General features: G+C 38.4%; 2 protein-coding genes across 4 annotated transcripts in view; both read left to right on the top strand.

The window, feature by feature from the left end:
* Positions 1-24,863, top strand: part of dpr19 (defective proboscis extension response 19) — a 294,597-nt gene that overhangs the window by 190,059 nt on the left and 79,675 nt on the right. The gene's annotated exons all lie outside the window — the stretch shown is intronic.
* On the top strand, positions 2,018-7,274 carry LOC137578623 (putative uncharacterized protein DDB_G0271606). Its single transcript, XM_068292202.1, has 2 exons — positions 2,018-2,957; positions 6,741-7,274. Exons 1-2 carry the CDS (start codon positions 2,517-2,519, stop codon positions 7,272-7,274), a joined length of 975 nt encoding a protein of 324 aa, XP_068148303.1. The 5' UTR covers positions 2,018-2,516.

Raw genomic sequence — 24,863 nt, 5'->3', positions numbered from 1 at the left:
CCTGATTAATCTTTCTTCCTGACTGAGCCTCAAACTTGTTTAACGACTTGTGTGAAGCACGAACTTTCTGATACGTTTCTATTTGAAACTTCAGTTCTTCTAGATTCCTGGCTTGAAATAGAATAGACTAGCCCCTGCCAACAGGTTGCCTCTGGCAACGGTTCGCCTCTGCCAACGGGTTGCCTCTGCCTCTGCCGACGTTTTGCCTCGCGCTACGTCCAGATTTGCCTCTGCCAACGGTTGCCTCTGCCTCTGCTGACGTTTCACCTCGCGCTACGTCCAGCTTTGCCTCTGCCAACGGTTGCCTCTGCCTCTGCTGATGTTTTGCCTTGCGCTACGTCCAGCTTTGCCTCTGCCAACGGTTGCCTCTGCCTCTGCTGACGTTTTACCTCGCGCTACGTCCAGCTTTGCCTCTGCCAACGGTTGCCTCGGCTGAGGTTTTACCTCTTGATTCGCTCTGTCCAAATATTTCTAGACTGTTCTAAAAAGATTCACTGATCGCCGTCCGTTACCAAACATGCAAACTTTTTCGGGTTATTTGTCAATATTTTAACAACCTTTCTCACCTTATCTCTCATCTTTCTGTCACTTCTCTTTGCTGTATACTTTTCATTAATCTACAACGAAACCGCTGAATATATTTTCGACATCGCATTGTTTGCAACTCATTCCTTAACCATGTTGGCTGTGAATCGAGGCAGAGCTGACACCTTGTGCAAATAAAACACCGGGTCTGGGATGTTTAGTTGCCTATAAGGCTATGATTACTTTCTTCAATTAATTGTTATCTGTTTTTCATCTACTGCTGTTGTTAGTTGACGTAAATAAATAAGTAAATTAAAAATGGAAGGTATAATGCTTGCAACTCATCCCTGACCACATCGTGCAAATAAACCACCTCCACCGCGACGGGGATTTTTAGTTGTGTACAAGGCTAAGCTTTTTTTTTTTTTCATCCACGTAAATAAATAAATAAATAAATAAGTAAAAAAAAAATGAAAGGTTTATTGCAGGTGATAGACCATTAGAAACGGTACGTGTGGATCATCTTTAGCCATAAGATACAACATCAAAGCCATATATGTAAGTATAAAGAAGATTTCGAGGAATTAGCGAAACAAACGGTAACGGTCACGTAATTTTCCACACAATACAATTAAATTTGGCATACTTAAATTTGATAAATATCCAGCGACATACTAAATTTGGACAAACTTGGAAATAGCCAAGTTTAACATATTAACCATTTTTCTAGGTCGCCCATACGGCCGAGGTTGGTCATTGGTTGGTCATCATATCGAAATATGCTTGTAAAAAGCATTTAAACAAAAACTTTTTTAATAAATAAATGCAAACCCCAATGGCTTTTGCCTAAATTTTATTAAGAATAACAATATCTTAGTCACTTTTATTCGATTTTGACTTGATACAAGTCGGAGAAAGCATTGTCGCTGGCCGTTATCTCCTCGAGTTATTATGTTCCACTGGATAGAGGAGTGACATACATGATTATCTCTAACTTTGTGTGCTCGTGTGCCTTTCATATTCCGTATGGAGATCAATAAACAAGAACACAAAATTTTAACTTTGTTTTCCTATCCCAATACATTTAAATCTTATTCGAATTCTGTCTTCGGGGGCTACAAAAAACATAAATTGAAAGTTTCACATTACATCTTACGCAAAATAAAGTTAGTAAGTCGATTCGCATACTTCGTTATACCATGCTCCAAATAAAATAATATTTTAATTTTCCAAGACCAACTGTTTGTCCATTAATTCTCATCATACCATATGCACCCTCTTGCAATCGCGCGAGCACTATAGCGCCCCCACTAGCCTACAGCCACCTCCGCCCTTATACACGTTCAAACGTATATTTTGCAATTTTTCTAATTCGCTTTTAAAATAAAATTAATGACTAATTAGTTTGGCGAAATTAATTTCAATGGTTTTGTATTGAATTATGGAGGCAGACGTACGCGAGTTATGAAACCAATCAAAGTCGCACAAACAAATAACATAATTATACAAAAAGCCAAAGCTGAACAAACAAATAAGCCTATGCATGGGAATGTTGATAACGACGAGATCAGCATAATCATGCAGAAGTACTTGAACCAAAATCAAATTTCAAAAGCATAAACAACAGAAGCGTCGCCGTCGCTCCCGTTGCAAATGCTCGATCAGCAATTTATGAAACAAACGAAATGGGCATTTGCATATGCCAAAGAAAATCATATTTTTAGTCTTAAGATTCAATTGTAACCAGACAGAAGTCGAAGTTCAAAACTAATAAAGAAACTCACAATATCTAAAGATATCCAGTGAACAAAAATCGTTTAATTCTGCAAAATTTAAATCAAAATTTAAATAAATAAATAAAGATATCTAAAGATATCTAGTGACTAAAATTCGTTCTTTCAACGAATATAATTGGCGCAGTCGAAATCGGACAAATACGTTCAGAATTAACCAAAGTTAATCTGCGAGAAATTTTTTTAATTTAAACCACAATGGAAGCAGAGATGGATAATTTAAGAGCAGCATTGCTTCAACAAGAAGGAGAGTTGAACCTATTAAGGCAACAAAATCAACAACAACAACAACAACTGCAACAACAACAGCAACAACAACAACAACAACCATTCCAGTGGCTGTCAAACAAAGATATCATCCAGCAGTTTCGCCAGCTAAGGCAGCTCGACGACCAACATGATGTATTGGCTTTTATAAAATCTGTGGAGTTCCTCATGACATTATGCCAGGGAAACGCATTGCTGATCCAGTTTGGCACTAGCATCGTCGCTAACGAAAAGGTGTCGGGAACAGCAGCAAATTTCATCAGACAATTGGGGATGGAGCCTAGCTGGGACCAAATGAAGACCAAACTGATGGAGCAAATGCGACCCAGGATGACCTACGAGGACGTATTCGATAGATGCAGATTCATCAAAGTGAGTAGTTTAAGAGATTTGTTCCAGGAGTTTGAGAAAGCAAAGTGCGAAATAAATAAAATATATATGTTCGACGAATCCAAACCAGCCATGTATGAAAATGATAAAGTAGATAGAGATTTGTTAAACATGTTAATGAATAAAATAGACACTCCATTCAGGATTCATGTCGATCAGGGCATATCTATGCATGCTTTACAAACGAAATATTCAAATATTAAAGCACTGGACGATCCCAGAGCTATCTTACAGAGGTATAGGAAAAATTCGAACAATACCTATAACAAACAGGGTAACACTAACGCTAACACCAACACTAACACCACTCATAAAAACGCAACCCAGAATAATCAGTTTGCTAGTAATAATAACAATACCAAACAGAATCAAGGTGGCCAACCAAACACCAATAATAACGCCAGCCCACCTCGGAGTGACCAAGTCAACCAACAGTCGTATAACAGGTCACAACCCACCCAAAATCCAAATTCTAAACCTAACTATAACAACAAGGGTAACAGCTCAAGACAGACAAGAATGTCTCATATGAGCGTTGACACTCAAAAGAATGATCCCACACCCATGGAGATTGGGACTTTAGAAGAAAAACAGGCAGAAGAAGAAGAAGAAGAACAGGTAAATTTTTTGATTCCTTGCCTAGAGCATCCTTACCCATAATAGTGTGGACAATAGGAAAAGAAAAAATTAAATGCTTAGTCGACACTGGTGCGACGACAAGCATCTTAAAATCAAAAATTCTCGAATTTCAATACCCCAAAACAGAACTCACCAAACCATGCTCTTATAAAACTCTTAACGGCATTAACGTCGTGAAATACACCGTAACAACACCACTTCCAAAAGAGATACCCTACTCGGGGACACTACAGTGGAATCTTATAGATTTCTCAAACAAAAATTTCTCGGCAATAATAGGCCAAAATTTCTTAAAAGCCTTCAATGCTCAAATCAACAACACAGAGCGATATGTACAATTACTCGATAGAAAATTTTATTTTTTGGATTACGAATACCCAGAAGCCATGCACAATGCTTGTGCTCTGCAACCCGTGAACAAAGAAGAAATACGAGATCGCTTCAACCTCGCTCATTTAAATGACGAGGAACGTCGAGCCGTCGAAACCCTATTAGCGGAATCTGACGACTTATTTTTTCAAGAGGGGGACGTTTTGTCAGCAACAAACAAGATTTCCCACGAAATAATTACCACAGTGGATAAGCCTTTATATTCTAAAATATATAGATATCCCCAAATACATGAAAAAGAAATAAATAGACAGATAAAGGAAATGCTTGAGCAGAACATAATAAAAAAGAGTAACTCACCCTACAACAGTCCCTTATGGATCGTCGAGAAAAAACTCGATAATTCAGGGTCAAAAAAGTTCAGAATCGTCATCGATTACCGTAAATTAAACGAATTCACGGTCGATGACAGATTTCCAATCCCTAATCTAAACTCTCTATTGGATAAATTAGGTAGATCCCAATATTTCACAACCCTCGATCTGGCGAAGGGTTTTCACCAAATTCTCGTAAGAGAGGAAGACAGACCAAAAACGGCATTTTCAACACCGTCAGGTCACTATGAGTTTGTCAGAATGCCGTTCGGACTAAAAAATGCTCCATCGACATTTCAGAGGCTCATGAATGAAGTCTTGAAAGACCATATTAATGACAACTGTGTCGTCTACATGGACGACATATTAATTTTTAGCACTTCCCTTCAGGAACATATGACCACCTTAAGGAAGATATTTAGAACCTTGAAGGAGGCAAATTTGAAAATTCAAGTAGATAAGTGTGACTTCCTTAAGAAAGAAACACAATTTCTTGGCCACATCCTGACCACTCACGGTATTAAACCGAACCCAGACAAAGTAAATATTATACAAAATTTAAAATTACCTAAAACAGCAAAACAGATTAAATCATTCCTGGGAATGACAGGATTTTACAGAAAGTTCGTTAAGGATTATGCAAAAATAGCATTCCCTATGTCAAGGTATCTGAAGAAAAACGAGACGATCAACACTAATGACCCAAGCTATATAGCTGCATTCGAAAAGTTGAAGACACTAGTTACAAACAGTCCAGTCCTACGATACCCAAATTTTTCCAAGAAATTCACTGTCACTACAGACGCCAGTAATTTCGCGGTGGGAGCAGTGCTATCGCAAGAGAGCCACCCAATCGCATATGCATCCCGAACATTAAATCAACATGAATGCAACTACTCGACTATAGAGAAAGAGCTTCTAGCCATAGTGTGGGCCGTAAAGTACTTTCGACCGTATGTTTATGGTAGAGAATTCGACCTCGAGAGCGATCACCAACCCTTAAAATGGCTGATGGCTAAATATACGGGCAAAGATATAAGCCCAAGACTGCAGAGATGGCTCATTAATCTAGGGGAGTACAATTTCCATATAGAATACATAAAAGGAAAAAATAATAATATTGCCGATTTTTTGAGTAGGATTAAAGAAGACGAAATTAACCTAATGGAGGTCGAACCAACAGACGAAGAAGACAACAAATCCCTGACTGAAACGGTTCACTCTAAAGAAGAGGATCAGGGCTTTAACATGTCCATACTAGAAACGGCAGTCAACAGATTCAAAACACAAATAATTTTCACAGAAAAGAAACCCAACACCATAGTACAAGTGTTTGGCAGAAAGAGAGTTTATATTAGCAAAGAAGACTTGGAAAACAACCAAGCAGTAAACATCCTCAGACGAGAAATAACAGCAGGAAAGATAGGAGTTTTTTCACACCTAAGCGACCATGAATTCTACCAATTTCAAAAGATATTGACAAAGGAATACACTTCCAATCCAAAAGTAAGGTTCGTAAAATGTACCAGGTTCGCTACAGACATAGAGTCTGAAGATGAGTTGCACACCCAAATAGCTCTGTTTCATAAAAACGAGAGTGGCCATTGCGGGATAGTTGCTACCTATCAGAAACTTAAACTTAAAATTTACCATCCCAATCTAAAAACACATATCCACAGAATAATAAATAATTGTGACGTTTGCAGTGGTGGGAAATATGATAGGAAACCCATTAAAAACAACTTCCATCTAACAGAAACACCAAAAACCTGCAACGAGATAATACATGTGGACACATATGTGAATTCAAAACAATCTTTCATAATATTCATTGATAAATTCTCAAAACACGCCACTTGCTTGCCACTGACCGATAGAAATAGTATCACAATAGTAGAACACATTCAACAGTTCTTGTCCATTAAAGGGAAAGTACAGAAATTTGTCTTCGACAACGAATTCAATAGCTTGAACGTCAGGGAATTCCTGGAAAAAGAAGGCATAGAATACCACTTAACAAAGCCAAATAGTCATACTGGCAATAGCGATGTCGAAAGACTTAATAATACATTGACAGAGAAAATTCGTACACTAAATATAGAAGAGAAAAGACCTATAATTGAACAAATGGCCAGAGCTGTATACTTTTACAACAATACACACCACACCACCACAAAGTCTACACCATTCGAAGTACAAAACCATAAAGTCGATCACAAAGAATTATATGACAGAATGTCAGCACAAAAAGCTGAAAAAATATCAAAACTAAACAAAAACAGGGAAACTTACATAGAAACCAGAACAGAAGGATTTATAAAAAATTACAAAAACTTAAGACACAAGGAAGAACCCAAATTTAGGAAAACAAAATTACAAAACATCCATACAACAAACATTAAAAGACCTACAAAATTTTCAGATAACGTTGACACTCCTCATCATGTACCTGTTGCCAACACTGTCGACGGCAATGATCAACATAACCCCGATCCAGGCTGAAACCGGATTCATATCGCTGGGGGAAAGTACGGTGGAGCTGGTTAGCGAGTTCAAAATGGTCCTACATATAATAAGTCCAGAAGAAATATTAGAATTAACCAACATAATCCAGAATAATACGAAAATTCTGGTTAAGAAAGACAGGCATAGGCTAGATACAGAGATAGAAACTATAAAAATCAAAATAAGATCCATAACCCCAAATTCGCTAGCAAGACAAAAACGCGGCCTTATCAACGCAATAGGAAAAGCTCAGAAGTGGCTCACCGGTCTCATGGATGATGACGACAGGGAAACCATTATGAATCATCTCCTTAATAACCAAGAAAACCAAAATAACATAATTAACAATATTAACAAACAAGTAAACATAAATAACGACTTACAAAATTCTATTAACACACTTAAAGAAGTAATATTGGATGACAGGGAAAAAAATAACCAAAACCCTTAACAACATTGAGACATATAATACCATGCTCAGAACAGACATAATGTATCATGACCAGCTGTTGAAGTTGAAATTTTTGCATGATAAAGTAGACACCATCTTGGACACAATAGCGTCAGCCAAATATAACCTCTTTCACCCCTCAATACTAACGAACAAAGAGTTTATACTCTATAATATAGATTTTTACAAAATTAAATTAATTCGCATGGGAGTCATGACCTATGACACTAATATAATCATAGCAATCAAAATACCAACTAACATAATAACTACCACAGTATTCCTAATAACCCCACTAACTAATCAGAAGAACAAAAGAATCGACATGAGTCCCGAAAGAGTAATAAAAATAGAGAACAAAACTTATACATACGAAGAACAGAAAACAATAAATGAACTCAAGCTTAGCTCTAACTGTATAATTAAAAGAAATTGTAAAATGATAGAAGATGTAGAATTTAAGACAAAATTAATAAACGAAGGTACATTGTTAATAAGTAATGCACAAGATAATGAAATTCAATACAATTGCAACAATACCACCAATAGCGAAATATTAAGAGGAAACTTCCTCATAGAATTCACAAATTGCACAGTCCTCATAGACGAAACATACTACAAAAATAACCAAGAAATTTATATACAATCATTTGCCAATGAAGAAGAAGAGGAAAACTCATTTAACTTTACCGAAAAGCAAACGTTTAAAGATATCGTATTAAAAGAAATAGAAAACACAAAAACAATTAAAGAAATAAAAATACAAACAATAGTTTCCAACAGTTTTGGCATAGTATCAATTACTCTTGTACTCCTCTTCATAGGAATATATTCCTATAACAAGTGTAAAAGAGGAATCCAGGAGAATCCCTCATCAAAGGGGGGAGGAGTTATGAAACCAATCAAAGTCGCACAAACAAATAACATAATTATACAAAAAGCCAAAGCTGAACAAACAAATAAGCCTATGCATGGGAATGTTGATAACGACGAGATCAGCATAATCATGCAGAAGTACTTGAACCAAAATCAAATTTCAAAAGCATAAACAACAGAAGCGTCGCCGTCGCTCCCGTTGCAAATGCTCGATCAGCAATTTATGAAACAAACGAAATGGGCATTTGCATATGCCAAAGAAAATCATATTTTTAGTCTTAAGATTCAATTGTAACCAGACAGAAGTCGAAGTTCAAAACTAATAAAGAAACTCACAATATCTAAAGATATCCAGTGAACAAAAATCGTTTAATTCTGCAAAATTTAAATCAAAATTTAAATAAATAAATAAAGATATCTAAAGATATCTAGTGACTAAAATTCGTTCTTTCAACGAATATAATTCGCGTGGTTAAAATTTTAAATAATCAAAACTTGCGCTCATATTAAAAAAAGTCTACAAACCAAATTTGATGTCTTTTATTAAAATAGTCTTTCAGAAACTTGGTTTTACTGTACATGCTACATGAGTCTATGTACTATATTTGGTAACTCTAGCTTTTAGATTTTTAGATCTAGTGGTTCATACGGACGGACAGACGGACCGCGCTAGAGCGTCTCGGCCTTTGATGCTTATTAAAAATATGTATAGTTCATTGGGTCGGAAAAGGTTTCTTTACATTTTTCGTAAGGATTTATTTCAGGAATTATTTACCCCAATGAGAATCCTTTACAATTGGGAAACATTATAAGTTCTTTTTTTGATACTTAAGTATAAAAGCAAATCAATTGGTCGTTGTTGGTTCTTTATTTAATATTTAAGTATAAAAGCAAATCAATTGGTAGTTGTTATTCTTTTGCTAGCAACTACAAGAATGCTTCTTTACGCTGCAGCCTAGAAGCGCCAAAGCTCCCTACCTGGCCCTAGGTTGCTGACGCAGCGCGAATGACCGTCCAACGGTCGCACGCGCATCCGGTGTCACTGCCTTGGTTCTTGCGCTGAGCCAGCAATCCATACTGAGCCAGAAGTTTGTGTGAGGGGCAGTTTGTGTGAGGGGAAGAGTGGCCTGATGTTTGTGGGCACTCGCAGAGTTCATGGTGTTAACTCCTCCCCCTCCAAAGATTTGTGTCCAGCAGATTAGGCTGAAGACAACGGATTGGCCTTCTGTAGTATCGCCAGGCTTCTCATGGATGTTATCTTCTTCCAGGCCTCTGTTAATAGCGATATCTGAAGCCTTCTCGATACATCGTTTAGTTTCCTCAGATTTTGTATAGAGAGTTCATGGACAAATTTCAGCGTCGGGGTGTAACCTATGGCTGTTACATTGGAGATGACCGCAGGCATGGCGGTAAGGGTGAAAATAGATCGGCTCGAGTAGGTGTTCCTTCCGATGGTTACTGTTTAATTTTCCAGCTTGACAATAAAGGAGCTCTGGAGTCTACGTTGTCCCGAGGAGGTGGTCACTTTTCCGTTAAAGCCAGTGAGGAACACCGTGCTCTCGTCTATCAGTGTCACTGATTCCTGTGCGTCCCTCATAATGGCATTGTGCATTTCCACCTTTGATGAGTCGTGTGATGCAGCCTTTCTCATTTAGTTTGCGCAGGTTCTCTTCCTGACAAACTGTCGTGTTTCTGATAGAGAGGCAATTTCCGAGGACCCCGTAGGTTTCGCTTGGGTCCACTGCCACCAGGTTGGCATCCAAGATGAGTTTCTGACCCTCACGGACCGTGGGGAGTAGGTGAACTAGCTTGTACTTTTTTTCCATCACCTTGGGAATGGCTAGGACGTAGAGCAGGAAGGTTCCATTGGACATGAGCGTTGGGCGGGAGAATTCAATGGCCTCGACCGCGTTCTAGTACGGGAGTCCCGTTACTTCGCTCAGGATATCGTCTACCTCCTGTCCGTTTAGCAGGTCCGAGTTCACCGCTCCCGTCTTGGCTAATTGGCATGCTCTGGTCACCTCATGGACTTGAGTTGCCAAAATCATGGCCTTATGCAGCGTCGCAGTGGCGGCGTGGATGTCTCCATCTATCGAGTTGACTTTGCCGATGATCCCATTTAGTTCCTCCAGAGTCCGATATGTAGCCTCGAAAAGCTTTTCGTTGATGCGGACTTGCTGGTTATTGCCCGTAACAAGGCTATCCCGGGTCTTCAGAGACGCGTTCTAGTCACCGCATCCGGGGTGCCAGCGACCCATTTTCATGCTGAGCCGAGCCATTCTACGGCCCTAGGTTTCCGGGCCGGTGTGGAAAGTAATCTTCCTGTGTCCTCTTCAGCCTGATCCAAGTAATGGTTCGCTATCATCCTTGTACGCTGGTCGGCTAGCATGGTGGATTCGTTCCGAGTGGTTTGGATCGCCTGTTGGAACTCTAGCAGATTTATGGCGTGAATCAGCCGAAACACGCCACTAACACGCCAGACGTATACCTGCTGAAGGGGAATTACCGGAGAGTCATAATTGAAGAGATGGGCAGCACTTACCTGCTGCAACATCACCATTGCCATCCTTGAAGATTAAAAGAGTTAGTAATGCTTATAATATGAATTTTCTTAAGGCTAAGTATTGGTTACCAACTGGTTCGTAAGAGTGCTTAATTAAGAAATAATGAGACATATTTTTTTATTTTTTTTTTTGTTGTTCTATGTTTGCTTGCATCTTTTCTTATTTGTATTTTCGTTTTTGTATACTTTCGTCTTTGCGGAAATGGGTTAATGAGACGGGGCGATTTCCTATCTACTCATTTTTTTTTTTGTCTTAGATTTTAGATGGGCCTTATGGAATACCTTTCCCGATTTCGTTTTTATCGTAGCCCTTCTATCCTCTTGTACTTCTTCAAAATTGAATAAGTTTTTCTCTTTCCCCTTAATTTGTTTGTTTCTGACAAAGATTTCTTCCCCTGGTTTGAACTCAACCTGCTTCTTTTTCTCTTTATTTCGTCTGCGGATAACTGCCTCCTGTTTCGATTGTATAAGGCCGCTTATATCTTCTAGAGTATTGCGCCTAAAATCCGTCAGGCCTTGATAATTTATCCTAGCCGTTCTGTCTAGGAAAATATCAACTGGCTTTTTCCCGATAACGGAGTGAATTGAATTGTTGTACCTATCGACGACCATGGGTACGAGTTCGGATACCTTGAGGGTTGAGAACTCGGACTTAAGGCTTCTATAGATTTCGAGGAATGTCGAGTGTTGTCTGTTGGGTCGGGGTATGGTATACGACTATGTCCAGCAATTTAAGGTAATTGAGGACTGTGGGGCAAAGGAGCACTCGTTCGTTGTCCGTTACCAGAAGTTTGGGTGCTAACCTTTCGAGCAGGTGGAGAGCTGATTTTGACTCTATGGAAATAGCTGGGCAAACTTTGAAAATTTGTCAATGCAGCTGAGAAATTTTTGTTTTTCCAACGCGAAGATGTCTATATGCAGAATTTCGCACGCGTATTTTGGAATTGGGGTAGGTTCCAGTAATGGTTGATTAGGGTGTCGGTCGTATTTATGCAGCTTGCACGTTTTGCAGGCTGCCACAATATTTCTGATTCTGCTCGCCATTTTTGGGAAATAGACCCGCTCTAGTAGCTGAAGTTTGTCAATTTTTGCCTTCAGATGCCTTAACGTATCATCGCCGATAATACCGTCAAAGCTGATCAGATTCGGTAGTGTGTAGAATGTGAGTTGAGTGTTATTGCCCAAAGGGGCGAAAAAGGGGCCACTTGTAGATTTTGATCTCTTGACGTCCCCTTCGATTCCCTGGGAATCGAGTCCTAGACTGACTTGAGGCTGCTGCTTCCATTTTAATGGCTGGCCTAGTAATTTGCTGGCTTCGGTAGCCACTTGATACTAGCGGGGACTAGTGCGGGGCCGCGGTCCTATAATTTACATAAGTCATGGGGTTGTTGAATCTTGGGGGAAAATTATTTGATGGCTAGCAACTCATCTGGTATTCTAGAGTCCCTATGTCCCTTCTGTCCTCGTAGTTTGAGTCAAGGACCTTACTGATTTCTGGCCAATCGTCATCTGCTACATCGTCCGCCCTGCCTTCTATCTTCGACCTCATTTTGAGGACGACGGCTCTATATATCAGCTTATCTCTTGCTACATCGTAGTCCCTTCAGCTTGCCTGATCCAGGTTGGATACTGGGCAGCTTCTCCCGTAAAGGGCCTTATTTCTTTGACGCAATCTGGTAAAGTTGCTATCTGTCTTAGGTCGAATTCAGTGAGGGCTTTGGATAGCGGCTTGTCTGCCACGACTACGGGATCTGAGTTCTTTCCTTCTAAAATCAACACCTTCTCTTTTTGATTTTTTAGCTCCTCCGTAAGGGAGGCTACTTGAGCTAGTAGGGTGGAAATGGCCTCTTTCATTTCGTTCTTTTTTCTTCAGAAAAAAATATTTCAATTCTATAAAATAAAATAGGATGGAATAACGTGGTAAAATAATTAGTGCATTGTAAGCATTTTTTTTCACTAATTCTAATATACTCGGGTCAGCGTTAAAAAAAATTCTTGAATTTATTTTAGCTTGCATTCTTTGTTCACTTCTTTTTTTCGGCACTGTGAGTTTTTCATGCATGATTTATTGGTACATAATTTTGAATTGGTTTTTTTTCTTTTTGTTTCTTTTTCATTCTCTTTTCTCTTTTTTTTTTTTTTTTTGCAGTGCAAGCATTTCTTCGTTTTATTTTTCGTCGCACACGTGATCTGCCTGTTGCTTTGTTAGTTAGGGGAGGCTCCGTTTTTCACTTTTAGTCCAGTTAAGGACCTACTTAGATAGGGGTGGCTCAACGTCCCCGCTTGAAGGGGACACTTTCGGTGAGACACACAGCCAGCGGCCAATACTCACACACTGCGACAAAACATTTTCTTAAAACTATTTTATTCACATATTTTTATTTGTTTGTTTGCTTAATTAGAATGCCACTCGCAACCTCTAGTTGCCGAAGTGGTTTGAATGTGTGGATACTCTTGTTTTAACAATCTTTTCACTCTTATTTCGTTTTTATTCTTTTTTTTTAGTTCTTTATTTTTCTCTTAAAATAAAACAACCGCCTCAGACACCGCTCCCTTGCACGAACCGGGTGTCCCTCGGGCAAACCGCACTGACAACCAGAGTTGAGTTGCTCAACGAATGGTAATTCCTCAACTATGTTTTGAACCCCGAGCCCCCGGCTATCAGGTGGCAGCCATCCACTTAACATTTTTGAGGTCATTTGTTTTTCACTCACGTTAACGTAAAAAAAAATTTACTACAGTTCCGTTTGTAAGGCGACTGCCAGAGGCTTTGTGTTTATTTTTTTCTTTCATAATTTGTTTTATTCTTTTTGTCCTTATTTTGCTCTTTAATGTTTTCACTGGCACTCGGTTTGACACTCGCGATTGGTTTTTAGAGGCGGTCCCTGCTCGGGCGCCAGTTAACTTCCGCATAATTATGCGGGGAGCCACCTTACGATTTCGTAAGGATTTATTTCAGGAATTATTTTTACCCAAATGAGAATCCTTCAGAATTGGGAAACATTTTAAGTTCTTTATTTGATACTTAAGTATAATAGCAAATCAATTGGTCGTTGTTGGTTCTTTATTTGATATTTAAGTATAAAAGCAAATTAATTGGTAGTTGTTATTCTCTTGCTAGCAGCTACAAGAATTCTTTCTTACGCTGCAGCCTAGCTGGCCCTAGGCCGAATGACCGTCCAACGGTCGCACGCGCATCCGGTGTCACCGCCTTGGCTCTTGTGCAAGCGGTTGGTATGTCTGCTTCTTCATCCTTTCTGCTGAGCCAGCAATCTATGCTGAGCCAGCAGTTTGTGTGAGGGGAAGAGTGGCCTGATGTTTGTGGGCTCTCGCAGAGTTCATGGTGTTAACTTACATATATGTAAGAATTATTGTGTTTATACAATAATTGTTGATCCTTCGAGATCGCTTTTATCATTGCATTCCATATAACGCCAAAGCTTACTGTGGTCTTCACTGGTGGACGTCTGATTCGGACCCTGAATATACCTACTATTTCTCTTTACTTTTATTATTTCGTATGGACCAATGAATTTATTCGACAGCATCTAATAACCGTGACATGACTTGCTTGTCTGGTCGTAATGGCGCTTGTAACACCCATTTGTCCAAGTTCCTTTTTATCTCCTTTCCATGCTTTTCGAAACTACCAACATATCCAATCCATCGACCTGCTTATATAAAAGTTTGTTTTTAATTTTAAAATCGGCGTATGGCTGGGAGTGTAAAATCTTGAGTACTGCTGCGTACTCTTCATCATTATTTTGTGCTCTTCGAATCTGCGCGTGTACTTCCGTTGAGACAATCATGAAAGCAATCGCGTAAAAAGTAACGCTCCGAAAATAATTAAGTTATTAAGAAAAGTCACCGTTCGTGAATTTGCCGTTTGTATGGGAGCTATATGATATAGTGGTCCGATCTGGCTGAATCCGAAATTTACAATCTGTGCACTGTATACAAGCCTACATTCAAAATTCATCTTTATTATTGTTTAGGAAGAGCTTGCGTTGATCCAGACGGACGGACTGACAGACGGACATGGCTATATGAAATCATCCCATCGTGCTGATCAAGAATATAAGTTAACACATCCGGCCTGACATAAGTCATCGGCCTTTAATTCTGCATGGGCAGCGAACCTGCAACTATATTTCTGCTTCCCATGCAATTTGTACTTTTAATTTTAATCTTTTACGAACAATAACCAGAATCGGTCGATCCAAAACAATTATCTTATAGTTAGTGACATCGCACAAGTAAAGAACAATATTAACTTATATATACTTTATATGGTCGGAAATGCTTTTTTCTATGCGTTGCACTCTTCTGAACAAAATTTATAAACCCTTTTTGCAAGGGTATAAAAATATTGACAAAATTCAATGTTTTCGACCGATCGTTCCTATGATCTTGATCAATTATGGCAGAGTCGTTTATAAGTGTAATAAGCTTACTAATATCACTGTGATAGTTTTTTACAAAAAAAAAAAAAAAGACATTGCAAAATTCGATGGTTTCACCCTATTTCGGGTCCTGCGAAGCGAACTGCATCATTAGTTTTTTAAGTTATCACGATGGTTTCATACAAAATTTTTTGCGGAAGTTTTTCATCAAAGTTGCCATTTTTTCGAAAAGGATGTTTTTTTCATTTGCTTCTAACTTCTAAAATTTTCATTTTTTTACAAACTTTCTTTAGCAAAGTTTCTTAGAATTGAAGAGCTACAAATGTTGGGAAGACATCTAGCCTCTAAATCCGTCCGTTCCCGAGCATTCGGACAAAATGTAAAAAAAAATCGAATCTTGACCAAATTTTTTTTATGTTTTCTTTCTCGCATTTTGCTAAAATTGATATTTTTCTATTTGAAGCTTGATCATTATATGAGAATTTATTTTGCTCAATGGCAGCAGAAGAGACACCAGTCCTATCTAACTCACGACTTATAATATATTATATTGTCTGGACGTTGACGCGTACAATGCGAAGTACGTTCAAGTGGCCCATACGACACCAGGACCTGTTTCGCGCGAGCCCAAGCAGAGCGCTGTCCACCTCCCGCCTGACCGACCGTGGGGCGCAGCCGTATATCGGACGGCACGATCGCGTGGACAAATACAAATAAAACGGACAAACAATTAAAAATATGATTAACTACAGCTAATTACGAGCTAAATGTGCTATAATAGAAGTTTTCACAAGGGAAAGAGAGGCTTCTGATCTAATTACTGGATACAGAAGATTGTAATCAGAACATAGGACTTGAAAAGGTTCATGCAAAGAATAGTTAGAACTACAGTGTTTTAAGGATAGAGGAATAAAATTTCTAGTAGGTCTACGGGGTACAGATAGGTTTAACTGGTTCAATAGCTCAGGAGAGTCTATTTCACCTATTAAAAGTCTATGAATAAAGATAGTACCAAGCATTACTCTACGATTAATTAAAGAAGGAAGATTGATTAAAAGAAGCCTACTGGAGTATGATGGCAAATTGACATTGCGATCCCAATTTAGACCGCCAAGAGCAAAAAGCAGAAATTGCTTTTGAGCAGATTCAATTTTACTTTGGTGCGTCTCATATTGAGGTGACCATATGCAAGATCCGTACTCTAAGATAGGACGGATTAAAGAAGTATACAGAATTTTGGTTGTGTACGGATCGTCAAACTCTTTTGACCATCGTTTCACAAACCCAAGAACATTCATAGCTTTACTAACTGTAGCAGAAATATGAGGATTAAAAGTTAATTTATGGTCCATAAGAACACCTAAGTCATTGATAATATCTAACCGCTCTAAGGCAGTGTCGTTAAGATAATAAGTTGCTAAGTATGGAGTGCATCTATAAAAAGACATAACTTTACATTTAGAGCCGTTAAGGTTTAATAGGTTTGTTTCACACCAACTCTGAAGATCATTAAGATCCGATTGAAGTAGGCAAGAAGATGATATGTCTTTAAAACTGAGGTAAAGCTTGACATCATCCGCGTACATAAGCACCCGAGAATGTGACACTACCAATGGAAGATCATTAATAAAAAGAGTGAATAGCAATGGACCCAAATGACTACCCTGAGGTACTCCAGAGGTCACTTGGATGGTCTTAGAAAATGAAGACTTAAAGAGGACCTTTTGTGTACGCTTAGAAAGATATTGAAGAATCCAATCTAGCAAAAGGCTGGGGATGCCAAGTGCGTTTAATTTATATAAAAGCAGAATATGATTAACGGAGTCAAAGGCCTTGCTGAAGTCAGTATAAATGACGTCAGTTTGCACGGCAGTCTTGAACCCTTTGATTGAGTGAGATGTAAATTCTAATAAGTTAGTAGTTGTCGATCTACGTTTTTTAAACCCATGTTGGGATGACGAAATGATTGAGCTGCAAAAATGCTGCAATTGAGATGTTATTATTTTCTCAAATGCTTTGGGTATGGCAGACAATTTAGAAATACCCCTATAATTGGAGGGTTCGGTCTTCTTCCCTTTTTATGAAGAGGAATAATATATGATTCCTTCCAGATAGGCGGGAAGGCGGAAGATGTGACGCACAGTGTAAACAACTTAAGTATTGGCTTACATAGGGCCTCTGCGCAAAACCTTAATACGCAGCCTGGTATTCCATCATGGCCAGGAGCATATATTGGTTTGACGGAACTAAGCACGTTAAGAACCGAACTTTCATCAAACACAGGGTCTAAAATGCAATTAGACGATTGCAAGTGATGAGGGTAAGGAGGATTTGCTTGATAAATTGAAGAGCAATAAGCTGTTTTGAAAAAATCAGCAAACATGTGGGCAATTGCCTGATCATTGTCAGCTTTATTGTTTTCGAAAGACAAGTAAGACGGGTGCACCGATGTCTTACGTTTAACATTTACAAATTTATTAAATTGCTTAGGATCGCGAGAAAACCTAAGTTTACATCGCTGAAGATAATCCTTATAGCACTGTGAATTCAGCACCATAAAATTTGATCGAGCAACTACATATATGGAAAAATCCGATGCTTTACCGGATTTTTTAAATCTTTTATAACATCTCGATTTTACGTTCTTCAAGTTACATAACTCACGTGAGAACCAAGGAGGTCTATCAGACCATCATAGAGTCACACGCGGGAGACAAACATCAAAGAACGACTCAAGAGTTTTATAGAAGACAGAAATGGCAGAGTCCATATCCGTGCAAGTAACAGATATGTCCAATCATTAGTTAACAAAAGTTTTTTAAGTTTAGTAAAGTTTGTCTTGCGAAAACATCGGGTTGGAGGCATCGAGTTATTATGTCGAGACATAACACCAAAAGGAAGGTCAATGGTTATATCCAGAGTTGGATGAAAGTTGTCTTCGGGGATAACTAAGGGATCAGTCCTGGAAATATCGCAGTTGGAAGAATCCAACACAAATACCAGATCTAGTGATCTGTTACGACTATTCCGGACAGGATTTATTTGAGTTAGGGACAACTCAATCAGACCATCTATGAAACAATGTGACAAGGAGGGCAACAGTAATAAAGAATCAATTGAGAGGGTCCAGGCAATCTCAGCTAAATTAAAATCTCCCAGAACAACGAGCAAGTCTTTGTCAGAGAGATATGAGGATATAAGTTGAATAGCTTCCAAATGGTGGGTGTATACTGCCAAGTCAGACTGTGGTGGAATATACAAACAAGTAATATAGGCAGAAAAAGAATTAAACGAAATTTTAACACAAACAAATTCAATCTCCTGATTGGAGGACTGGACAATTTGAGACGAGAACGCCGAGTCAACAGCGATCAAAACACCACCACCATTACGGATAGTCCGATCATGTCTATATATTAAATATTTTGAGGGGAAAATTGAAGCATCGGCAATATCAGGCTTCATCCATGTTTTAGTAAAGGCAAGAATATGAAAGTCAAAGGCTATACTATATACAAAGAGTCTAGACAGTTTAGTCTTTAGTCCCCGTACGTTCTGATAGGCCAGAGTTAGGGACGAAATTAGTTTTTTGACTCGCCAGCATGTGCAGACGAACCGGAACGAACGTTGTTCACAGAGGCAGGTAGCAAACTAATCGACACCTATTTTAAAAGACGAAATGTCCCGAGTATATGAAAAACGGAACTTTTCCACAGCAATGTTTGGTGCTTGAACTTTGCCCTGGATGTAGGCTATGACTTCTTCAGAAGTAGTATTGGGATCAAGCCTCGAAATAAAAATTTGCTTTTTGGGTGGAACTACAACAAGGGAAGTAGGAATACTAGGCACAGCTGTAGCGGCTACAGCAGACGCAGCAGCAGCTGAAGCAGCCAGCACTTTACTAGCTCCTCTTGTAACTACTTTATCGGCAATATTCCTGGAAACGGATGTTTGCCCGGACGGTTCGGAAACTACAACCGATATCGTGTTAGTAGGTGGGATACTGTCTCCAGGGGAAATGGGAAGAGACTCCACACCTGCCAAAGCCGGACTCCTAAACGACATCAGCTGCTGTACATTTGATGACATAGGGTCAATGTCGAAAGCCGGAACTGGTAGAGACGAATGTGCCGACGGACTGAAGGACGCGCCCTGAAAGCTGGCCCTCTTGCGCGTCGGAGATTCAATCAAAAGTTTAGAACTTCTGAATTGAACCTCCATCGCCAAAAGCTCCTCTTGGAGCTTATGAACGCCAGCTGACAGGGTTTTAAATGCTTCCCCAGTCCGTTTCATAAAACTTCGCATCTCGAGCTCCAAACCACGACACGAATCCCAGCCCCATTTAAGGCCGCCACCCTGTGCAATACTATCCCGCACCTTGACTGTGTAACCAGCACATTTAAAGTGCATTACATTGTCACACACCCAACAGTAAAGAAAGTCTTCACTGGTCTTGCTGAGATTATTGCAATTATATTTGCAACAGACAGACATTATTTAATAATTGATTTATACAAAAACAAATTATAAATCAATATGTAAATAAAAAGAAAACTGTATATGTATATATGTTAAGAGAGACGTATACAAACCAAGGCAAAAGCTAACTGCAATATGCAAATTAGAAAGAGAAAACAAAAAGAGAGAATATTTGTACTTATTTGTATTAAAACACACAACAACAAAAACTTGTCAAAAGCGCGAAGTTAACGGCCGCGAGCGCTATCAAAAGAGAATTATATTTGCGTTTGTTAAAGTTTTGATTATCTATATATATAAAATTCTCGAGTGTGGTGTTTGTTACCAAACTACTCCGAAACGGCTCGACCGATTCTCACGAAATTTTTTTGCAGATCGTGTAGGACTGAGAATCGGCCAACATCTATTTTTTATACCCAAATAATAAATAATTAAATAATTTTAATAAATGTTTATTTGTTTAACACACTAATACTTGCATACAAGCAAGAAACGTTTGCGGATGCGACAGAAAGAAGAATGCAAAAATCGGCTTCTGTCGCATGCGTTGTCCTCTTAGAATTTTTCACTCAGCTTTCAGTGTTCTCATGTTATGAGCAAAATACATATATGTATGTCGGTGCGTGAGTGTGAGAGTGTGTCTTTGTGTTTTCGGGTATTTCACAATAATAGTAATTTCATCATTATGGCGGCGCATTTGTGGTTTAAGAAGAACCGTTTTAGCGGGGCGCCAGCGTTCTGTCGCTGTCGCCGAGTGTGGTTCGGTGGAAGGCGCGCACAAGAATTGTGCGTCTCGAGTTCAGTCGTTGTTACAACTCGAGTGCGACCGAACTCGCTGCGCTAATTATTGATCAAGAAAATAATACACGTTATACACCAATCAGTTTTCCAACTTGATTTATTACAACAATGCCACGAACACGCAGAGGGGCTAATTTGAGTCGTCAAACAAACAGATCTAGAGGCATGCAAGATAGAAGAGCAATAAGATCAGATGCAGAAAGGCAACAAAGTAATGCAGATGTCCGTGTAAGAATGGCGCAGTTATGTGCATCACAATTACAAGAGGTACGAGATGAGCGAAACCAACAAAGACCATTGGAACGAAGAGAAGCGCGCAGATTCGTAGCCAACAGACGTAGAGGGATTGACCAACATCAACAAGTACTTCGAGCATTTACATCACATTCATTTCTTCGACTAGCATTTCAGTATGAGCCCGATATTGATTATTATGCTCATTCAAAAGTAGTAATTGGTGCTATGGAAAAGGAATGTCCGCATTGTCATGCTCTGAAATTCAAAAATGAGCCCACTGGGATGTGTTGCGCGTCAGGAAAAGTGCAACTACCTGAAATTGAAACACCATCGGAACCATTGAACGGCATACTTATCGGCACGGATCCAGATTCTAACGTGTTCCTGAAGTCAATTTGAAGATTCAATTCATGCTTTCAAATGACATCGTGACATGTCAATTTAATTCAAACGTATTCAGTTTTCGATTAGATTGGCATTTGCAATGACTATCAACAAATCCCAAGGTCACACGATGTCTGTTTGTGGATTAGATTTGAGAACATGTTTTTCACACTGACAATTATACGTGGCATGCCCTCGAGTGGGTAAAGCATCCAGTTTGTTTGTGTTAGCTAAAGATGGAATAACAAAAAATATTGTTCACGCTGTAGCATTAAGAGATTGATATTGTATTAAGGGATAAATTATAATAATTTAAAAATAATGTTTGCCTTTAGTTATTATTATATTCTAGAAATTACTAGAAAATTATTTATATGGCAAAACAACGTTTGCCGGGTTTTCTAGTAAATTTATATAAATGTTTGTAAATTTAACGCAAACTTCGCGATGAGTATAGCGATTTATTAAGAATTAGTAAGGCAATGAATTTAAACTGAATATTATAAATTAGCTTCACGAAAGAATTAAAAACAAAAATTAAGCGAGAGCGCAAAAAAAACACGACCGACTTCGATGAGTGACAATATGTAATTAATCAAATTGAATTTTTTTTAGATATGTTAACAAAATTAAACTAACTGTATTTGTTTAGTTTTTGACAAATATTTATACAGTCGTTATCATAACTGTATATTACTCATTTGACAACAACATTAGTCAAGGGCGTACCCCGGTTTGAGCACGGGGGAGGGGGAGGGGTGCATTTAAATCAATTTACTTAAAGGGGAACTTGATAATGCATTATAAAAGTTATGTTAAGAGAAAAAAAATGTTACCCTTTACAAACTTAAATACTGGTTACGCCCTTGATATTAGAAATATTTATTTCCGCTATTTTACCGCTATTCTACTGATATCGGTGGGTACTTATGAGAGGAAAAATTACCTCTACTGATCGTGTAAGCATAGATTTTAATCGTAATTTTGACTCGATAACAAGTGTCCCACAAATTTTGCCGTATTTTGCCACGTGTGTGGAAAATTTACGAGCCCACAATGCATTGCAATGCAATAAAACTTTGCAAAATTGGTCAAAAAGGTTGCGCTCAAAAATGGGTTTCGACATTCCAATGATTTAGATAGATTCACAATGGCATCATACGGATAACTGCTACGCATGCCAGAATAAACTCGCAAAACTAAAGAAGAGTTTTATGGTCTATACAAGTGTTCAATCTGCACAGTATCTCATTTGGAGTATATTACAATTACAAAGATGTCAAAGCCCAACAGAAAGGTATAATTCGCCAACATTTGTCACCGAACCTAAAGAGTTACTTTCAACGTATGATCCATCCCAAATCGATAAAACTTGTCAACATCTCTAGATATCCCCAGTAGAGGTGGGAAACTATCGATAGTCGGCACCATCGATAGCGGCGATAGTGCCATCGATAGTTTCCCACCTCTAATCCCCAGCTCGATTATATATGATGGTAAGACAACTAAAATTATCACAAAGGCAAGCGAACTCTTTAGCACATCATTTACGATCTGTTAACATTTTGTCTAAGGATGTAAAAGTGTACGGGTATAGGAAGAGACTTTTGGACTTTTTCGAAATAAACGGCAATAATACGTTTGCAAACTGCAAAAATATCGTTGGGTTAATGGAACATCTGAATTGCACTTACAAACTAAAGGAGTTGCGATTGTTTATCGATTCAATGAAACTAATTTTGGATTGTGTTCAGTATAGAAAACATCAATGGAAAATATGTACTGACCTAAAAGTTGTTGCTAGAGTTGGGCATGGGCTGGGTTTTATCGTGTCACGTCGTGACACGAACGGGCGCCCGCGTGCGCGTGTTGAAAAGTTGAATTTTGTCCATGGGCGTGCGTGTTCGTTCAGAGCAACATGAACACGAAAAAACACGAACATTTTTTTTTTAATTTAAATTGACAAAAAATACCAAAAATTCCAATGCTGACTCAATATTTTAAGCTTGTAATCGGTCGGTCACACTTTAATGTAAGTTACGCGACGCAGCACCACGCTTTGAAAAAATGGAAAAGCTAAGAATTCAAGACGCAATTAAAAATAAAAACGCTCGATTTAGGCTTTTAAAGCCTGAAAATGCGAAAAGCAGAGTGTGGGAAACATTTCGCATCATTGAGAAGGATGGAGTGCGGATTGACTTTGTTTGCTGTTCAAAGTGCTTATTGGTGTTTGCGTATTTGGCGAAAAACGGAACTGGCGACTTAATTCGGCATAAATGCTTTATGGTGCAGCCACCAGAGCAAAAAACAATGCATAACTATGCAAAAAAACATATACCGAAGCAAATTTGATCGAATTTGGCAAAAAAACAATTGGCATTTTCAGCAAAAGATCTGCTACCTTTAAATGTTACAGAAGGTAAGAGACACCTCATGCGTTAGTGCTGCGATCGATGGTATTGTGAAGTTGTCACAATTAATTATTAATGTGCGATATGTAAAATCTTACAAAACTGTAGATCTTAGCAAAAATAACGTGTGCGTATTTAAATAGTGTTTCTAAAATATATTTATATTTAAAGGCATTGCGTTTCGCGAATTTGCACAGCAGCTAATCAATACTAGCGCAGAATTTGGTAAACAAGACGTGGAAGACCTGATTGTATCCAGGAGAACACTCACAAGGGACGTTTTAAAGCAGCAATATATAGAAATAAAAACTAAGCTGTTGGAGTCCCTGGAAAATGAAGAACTTTCATACACAACTGATATGTGGACGGATTCACACACGCAGAAAAGTTATATTTCGGTCAGCGCACACTATATTACAACAGAATTTGAGCTTAAGGTAGCTATTCTTGGTATTAAGGAATTTGAACATGAAAAAAAAACGGGAGTTAATATTCTTTCTCAAGTTTCTTTAATTCTGGAGGAGTACAACTTAAAGCTAGGAAGCTCATTCATAGTGACCGACAATGGGGCCAACGTTGTTTCCGCATTCAGCTCATATAAACTTATGTCTTGTGCATGTCACAACCTAAATTTGGTAATGGATGACGTTTTAGAAAAAAATCCAGTTCATGGTGTTCTAACACTCCTCGAGAGTTGTAAAAAATTAGTAAAATATTTTAAACATTCTGAGCTAAATAATAAGTTGTCTAAAACGTTGAAGCAAGATATAAGGACACGTTGGAACTCAAAATATATTATGCTTAACAGCATTTACGAGATGCAACAAGAAGTACAGAACTTACTCCTACAAAAGAATGAGCTTAAAAGAGTGTCCGAAATTGACTTTCATTTAATTGACTTACTTTTGGCATTTTTAAATCCTTTTAAAGAGTGCTCAGAGCAGTTAAGTGCTGATAAACAGCCAACTATACATATCAATGTACTTTGGTATGAAAAACTTAAAAAACACTGTCAATATTCAATAATGGATTCTGATGTTATGACAGAAATAAAACGTAACACTTTAAATTCGTTAGAAAAACGTTTTCAGCCATCAATTGTGCATTACGTAGGACTTTTTTATACCCTCCGTTTAAACATATTAGCCTCTTAAATCCAGATCAAAAAGAGCAAGTGCTGGCCACTGTTAGAGCTATGCTTGTAGACTGTATGGAATCCGTTAATAGTTCTGTAGAATCGCCCCCTAAAAGGAGTACACCACCTATTCATTTATTTGCTGAATTTTTAGACAGTCAACAAACTAATTCGTTAGAAAAACCCGGAGTCGAACAAGAATTAGAAAACTACAATGCCACTGAATCACCGTCCACTGTGGATGCATTAAGTTTCTGGAAAAACTCGAGTAATAAAGGGCTACGGGTACTAGCCCGAAGA

The sequence above is a fragment of the Drosophila tropicalis genome, unplaced genomic scaffold (genome assembly GCF_018151085.1).
Source record: "Drosophila tropicalis isolate 14030-0801.00 unplaced genomic scaffold, ASM1815108v1 contig_615, whole genome shotgun sequence".
NCBI lineage: Eukaryota > Metazoa > Arthropoda > Insecta > Diptera > Drosophilidae > Drosophila > Drosophila tropicalis.
Note: the sequence above shows the minus strand (reverse complement) of the source record. Positions and strands in the feature narration are given on the sequence as shown.